We start from the raw sequence: 6,939 nt of genomic DNA on the forward strand, positions 1-6,939 counted from the left end.
TATAAACTGTTTGCAGTTTAGTTCAATCGCACCTCGTTCAGATCCGGGTTGATATTGACACTGACAGACGATCTCGGCCCACCGTCCGCTTGTGTGAAGTACGGCACATGAGCCTTCGTGACCAAGTGTTCACCTTCAAAGTCGGCCTTGTACTCATGCGTAAGTGTTCGTTCCTCTTCAATTGTTCGTTGCGATTCTTCCGTATCTATACCGGTATCCTCACCCTCATTCACCGGTGCATCCCTCGGCGTACGTGCAGTGGCTGGGTCGGGCTTGGTCGTTCTGTTTATAGACTTGGTTGGTGTATTTATAGAATTCCCTCCCGCAGAAAGTTCGGTACCTGTGTTCACATTGGTGCGCACGCCGTCTAAAAAGACACTGACACGTGCTACGGTATGTGACGTGCGTGTCACATGCACAATCACATGATGCCACTCGCCGTCAAAGAGGGACGCACAGCCGTTAAAGTGCCATCTCGACTTCAATAGCTCGCCTGGATTTACATCAGTCATTCACGAGTATCTGAGTCAAACTATGGAAGCACCCGTGGTGATAGCTTTATATTGAACATAGACATAGCCCAGAAATCGACTATTGACTGTAAGGGAAGCACCAAGACCTCTTTACAAGGAGACAAACACGCGCAGCTTGTGGGACAATCAAAGGAACATTGTATTTGCGTTGGGAGGCACTATGTCGTCTACATGTCAGAACAGACAATATATATTTATATATATATATATAATGCAAAGAATAGATGTAAAAAATCTATTACTATACGCCACATTCTTATCGAAGTGTGAATCTCAGCTTAAAACTACCTTTCAAAATATACAATATAAGACTTTACGTAGCTCACGCCTATCATACACGAATTACATCAAATTCTAGACTTAGGTTCGCGCTGAAGTGAGACGGTGGTGTCGGTGGCAGTCAATCAGCACAAATACACGCATTTAAATACTTATAAACTCGCAACACACAAGAGGTAGAATTTCTCACTTTCTTACACAAATATACATATCAAACACACAAGCACCCACACCCACATACAAACACACACACACATAAACAACACACACATAAACAACTCACCCACAGATACACTCGCCCATACCTTCATCTGTGTACTTCGCACCGGCATTGCTAGTTGCGCTACCTCGTCTCCCAACCGCTGTGCGCGACAGCGAGGCGGTCGTGTCTGTGTCAATCCATAGACACGCACCCTCCACACCCACAGACATCTCATTGACTGCCATCAATGTGAAGCTCTGCACCGTGTGTACCTCCTCACTTCCCCCCTTTTTCTCAGGATCCTCTGTACGTAGCTCTTCCGTGCGTATGTGCACAGGTGTATCTACAGGCGCTTGTACAGATGTGTGTGTCGATGTGAGGTCGTGGGCGTGTGTGTGGGCACTCAATGGTGTACCCCAGTAGGTCGCATCAGTCTCCGACTCAGCCTCTCTCTCTAGCACTACCTCGGCCGGTCCGATATTCGATACCTGCTCCCGGTTCTGTACGTGTGTGCGCGTTTGGGTGGGCTTTGGCGTTTGTCCACGTGTTTGCACGTGGGTGTGTGTGTGTGCGTGAGTGTGTTCCCGTGTACTTGCCTGTACAGGAACTTGAACCCAAGCGGTAACCACATATCCGTCTTGTGGGGGCCATTCACCCACCCCGTCGGTGAGAGTAAAGGCGGTAATGGCCATCTGACCTGTGCACAAGAAAAGTGTGTATGCGTGTGTGTGTGTGTGTGAGCGTGTTGTAAAGATACGTGTAATGCACAGAAGACGTGCGTGTGTGTGTTTGGATCTCCTTTGGTGCAATGCATGAAGTAATGTGGTAATTGACGAGCGCGTGAATCTTTGTACAGATATACATACTATATGTGCCAATTAAATGCGTACTGTGTGCGCGACAGAGGCTTGAGCGAAAAAGCTGGGTACATAGGGTCGAGATGGTATATGATAGGAATTATATGTCATAACGAATCGAGTGTGAGCAAATAAAAGCACACATACGAAAAGTACAGCTGTACAATGACTGTTTATACAGCTGAAAAACAGTAAAATAGTGATAGTTAGCTGAGAAGTGAAAAGTATACAGCATACTATATGACTATGCTACTCAACGTTTGTAACTCGCCTTGCATACCACAACCGCTACTCACTGGAGTTCTCTAAACACACTATATTGCTACACATCCACAAACCATGACAACTCCACAGGTGCCGTAATTACTCCACAAACAACCCATGCGTATCTGGCGTACATTACATTACTCTTCAACTCTGCACCATATACACAACAAGCACATAGCATAGATAGGTCATAAACAACTGATGGAACTAACTTCAAACCAAAAGTAAGTCTACCCCAGACCCCCCGACCGACTCCATCACAACACCACATACCATGACTACTCTCTCGGCGCAGGACACCGGCCATGAGATGGGCATCAGTATTCACAACACTTCCGGGACCAACCATGTGCGTAACATGGCGAGCATAATTAGCTCTGAGTCGTGCAATCGATGCATGAACCAACGAGATCGCCTCGTCATCGCTCTGCTGAGATGTAAATATATATATATATATATATGTGTGTGTGTGTGTGTGTGTGTGAGACAAATCAAAACAAATGAACTGTATTTCGTAGCGTAAATAGTTATCCATTGTATCTACATCGCTCCATATTGTTCTGAATGTACAAGAAATGTTGTGCGCATATTTCAGAGTACTTTACATATAGAATGGGAAGGAAGTTAGTGGTCAACCAAATACATCGCATTGTTGTTTCCATATACTATACGAAGAAGTGCCGCGTGGACTGAAGACATAGGCTGGTTATATATATATATATATATATATATTGGTAAATAACTGATGATTGTAAGCTGTTAAGTATTCGTTATAATGGTATATCAGAGAACTCTAAGGACCAATTGGTTGAGCCTAAAATATTGGCTGTTCATGACATCCAAGATTACATACTATACCGCCATATGCAACCGCTCGCCAATTCCCAGGCCAATAAATTTATGTTTACTAAAATACTGACATCCATGCAGGTACATGGACGAAAATGCCTCAAAACTTGAAACATGGTAGAAATTTGTCACTCGACACCGAATAATCCACGGCCAAGACAAAAAGTCAAACAATACCTCCATATGCATCCTCTTGCCGATATCTAGACCAAAATACAAACGACAAACATCGATTGAAGTACATAGACGAACTTGCCCCAAATCTCGGAAACATGGCGAAATATGGACCAGCAACACCCCATATCACTTCACACGTACCTGTCTACCTCCGCACGTGACCGGTTGCGCAACCGTGAGCTCACACTGTACCGCTATACGAATCCGTTTGCCAACACCGGGGCCACGCACATATGTACGGGTCAAGTACCGGTCCTCGTTTGTATTTTCAGGCTCAGGCGCACCGGCCCTGAACTCCGTGTAGTGGGCCGGCCGTCGGGTCGTGTGGTGCATGAGGTATGTGATCGTATCAATGACTGCCATACGATTGCGTGCCCACGCATCTCGCCAGGCAAGTTCCAGTTCCGTGTGTGTGTCTGTGCCTTTGTATGGCGAACACCTGCGTTTGCGAGAGGGTACGTGGCTCTCCGTGTTGGCCCAGCCCTCGCGATAGCTCGTGTGTGAGCTGTGTTGGTGTGGTGTGTCTATGCCACTGTCGGCTTCTGATGTTGCGTGGGTGTTCCAGTCGTCTGCCCAATAGGTAAACAGGAGAGACGCAAATGAGAAAAGTGCCAGATGGCTCGCAACAGATTACAAACTCGATCTATTATCACGTACAGCCACGAGGAAAAGGGAAGAAGAGGATAGATGAGTGGGATGATTATCAATAGACTGTTTGTACAAATAGTATATGTGCATGATCATAGGGTTGAGAGATGAGGAAAGGTGCGGGGTGAGTGGGATGCTTCGCAATAGACTTCGTGCGCGGATCCACACGTATGTACTCTCAGACGGCTAAAGAGATGATAGATGAGCGTAATTTATGAGCGATGAACTGTACAATACACTCAAGGCATGTGTATCGATAACGAACACTCGAGAAGAATACGGAAGGGGTGAGCATACGAGCTGATTGTGATACTCTACACGGTACACTCGACGATTTCAACTATAACATATAGTCGGCAAGAAAAGGCGTGAGACACGCCCATTGGGGGAAAACGGGAGGATAGAAAACAATAAGAGTCATATATTATGTTGATTAGTGCCCATCAGACTCGCGTTTATATAAAAGCAGAGGGGGGAGAAAATGTGGCATCGAAAGAACTGTTGTACAATACACATCAAAAACATACATGCATACTTCCATACATTCGTATACATACCGGTATCGTCCTCTGGATCGCTGTCATTCTCGATATCACCGTACACGATAGCCTTCTGCAGCACATTTAACTCTCTGCTAGTGATGCTCTCCCGTCCCAAAAGGCGCACAATGGCTAAAAATAGAACAGACACACATAGAGGATCAAATTGTCTGCTACCCACAGCAGTGCGCACGTCCTCTGAGCCATCTACAGCTTCCCCGCGTGCTTTTTGGCGAGTGAAGGTGGGAGTGTGTGTATGTGAACTTGTGCGTGTATCGAACCCATCTGTAGCGGCATCATATTGTGTGTGTGCGCTGGTAGATGTGCTCGCATACCGCCTACGCTTGTGGTATGATTCGTCGGCCAATCTCGGGTGTAGGACTCTCTTAAACCCACTCACCACCTCCCACAACACACCGCTACGAGCCATACGCACAGCATTAGACACTGTCGAGGCCATTTGTGTGTACACAATGGGACCGAAGCCGTTCGAGTCGACGTTCTCATTGGCGGACGTTTTACCATTCCTATGATTTGATTGGCTGCCCTCTGATCTAGTTACCTCCATTGACACCTGTGATGCATTAGTTGTTTGGGCTCCAAAACTTTCCAGACGCCCGTTGCCATGGTTACCCGCTTTGCTGCCAGACCTCCGTTGTCCCAACGCATTTTCATACGCACGCGCACTGGACTCGCCCGTCACCATGGCAACCTGAAGTACCGCCTGCAGCACGCCGAGAACAGCCGCCTGTGACAATACCATATACACTTCTTCTTCCGCGTCTTGTGCTTGCGTTTGGTCGAGGTTTTGCGAATCTGCAAACGTATGAGCTACATCTGAGTTGTCTCGCTGTGCCTGTGTGAAAACGTACGCCGCAAATCGCACCACCATACAAACCCCTACCGGCTGCACCACCGCCACATCGCCTCTCGCATAAGTCATTCTTTCCATCTTGCCACCAACACCACCCATTAGGTACATGAGATGGTGAGACAAAAACCCACATGCTTTCTCCTTGTACATGCGCAAGCGAGCGTCCAGCACGCACGCGTGCATGCGTGACACAAGATCGGCTACTTCTGCACTTGCTGTTGTGTGAGAGTCCACCACTGGGCTATTGCTTGTGCTGTCGCCTGGGTGGAATTAGGGCATATGTTAGGACTATGGTCAAATGGCCAGTGTGTAGAATGGGATGGTAATATGAGGGTGAAATATATATAGCTTTATTTACTTGATTTGACAAGTAAAAAAAGGCACGCTCCGTCTTCCGTCTTGTGAGAATATATAGAATACTACAGCTTGTATACATACATATGTGTACATATACCCCTCTGGACAATGGCTTGTACTGCCTCCTTCAGAGATGTGCACAGTAGCAATAAATATACCTTGTGGCCAATAAGCAAAATGGCACATTATGGCAAAAAAAAAACATTCGGATCGTTTCAAGAATATAAATATAGAACAGCATATTCGCCAGTATATTCCATTCGTCGTATTTTGATCATGATAATAAAAATCGTTCTTTTTTAACTAAGCATCAGCGATTGACGTTGGCTTTCTGGTGGCCAGGATACCAACTCGATAGCACTAAAGAGGTAAATGCACCGATTTCTACGAAACAAAAAATGCAGCCTATACTAAATAAGACACAATTACACAGACTCAGAGACGCATACTCACCGCTACCACACATATATTGTCAACTCATTTCTACACTTGTCGTAGTTCATACCTTCTTTAACATCCTTGCGCAGATTCCCACTCTTCACTTTGGTCAGGCCAGTACCAAGTGAAGCGCATAATTGTCCCCACAGCTCCACCATCTGCTGGGTGGACTCCGGGTCCACCCACGCTCGTGTAGGGGTAGAGGGGTAGGTACTTCTACTACTAGAATCATTCTTCATAGCCGATACAGCGGCCTCCGATGTACCAAAATCATCAAACACTTTCAGAACTGTCAGTCGCTTACGCACACCTGCCTTCGCCAAGGCCACAGCGCGCATAAGAGTGGCTTTTGATTGGCCAGCGCTCCCAGTTTTAACTTTAAAACGCTTCTGATTGGCCGAGACTGAACGGCTGCTCGACAACTGCGTGAGCGACTCCAGAGCACTGTGTGTATAATAAAATGGTGTGCCAAATTGAATGCCGCACTGTAAAACTTAGAAGACCCAAACAATCAGACCAACACTCGCAGCAATTCAGGCCAACCTGTGACTTCTTTGTCATGAATGTGTTTTTCATTCGTTGTATGTAAAGAATGTGTTTGCATGCTTTGGTACGAGTGTTTCTTGCAAAGTGAGTTTTGATATTGACATGTAAGTGAAGACAGCTACCTGCGTGTGTGCAAGAACAAACAGTTTTCTAGTATTTCAGTGTCATTGTCGAAAGTTGTCTTCGACCGTGCGCAAGTGTAAATAGATGTGGAATTGTGTCTAACTGTGTGTGAGAATTCTCCGATGAGCACCTCGGCGTAAAAGTGTGACATTCCAAGCGTGCAGTAGTGTCTGAATTAAAATACAGGAACGTCGGAATAATTGCGTTCCATGCACCGGCGTATATATATGGATTGTAAACACATATATAC

General features: G+C 46.1%; 1 protein-coding gene across 1 annotated transcript; it reads right to left on the reverse strand.

The window, feature by feature from the left end:
- Window positions 1–17: 17 nt before the first annotated feature.
- Window positions 18–6,438, reverse strand: SARC_11825 (hypothetical protein; the record flags this gene model as incomplete). Its single annotated transcript, XM_014294080.1, has 8 exons — window positions 6,088–6,438; window positions 5,256–5,485; window positions 4,529–5,207; window positions 4,370–4,483; window positions 3,306–3,733; window positions 2,412–2,565; window positions 1,118–1,711; window positions 18–493 (listed from the first exon to the last, which is right to left on the reverse strand). The coding sequence occupies exons 1-8, from the start codon at window positions 6,356–6,358 to the stop codon at window positions 18–20; spliced, it is 2,946 nt and encodes a 981-aa protein (XP_014149555.1). The 5' UTR covers window positions 6,359–6,438.
- Window positions 6,439–6,939: the final 501 nt, after the last annotated feature.

This window comes from Sphaeroforma arctica (genome assembly GCF_001186125.1).
Source record: "Sphaeroforma arctica JP610 unplaced genomic scaffold supercont1.1900, whole genome shotgun sequence".
Lineage (NCBI taxonomy): Eukaryota > Ichthyosporea > Ichthyophonida > Sphaeroforma > Sphaeroforma arctica.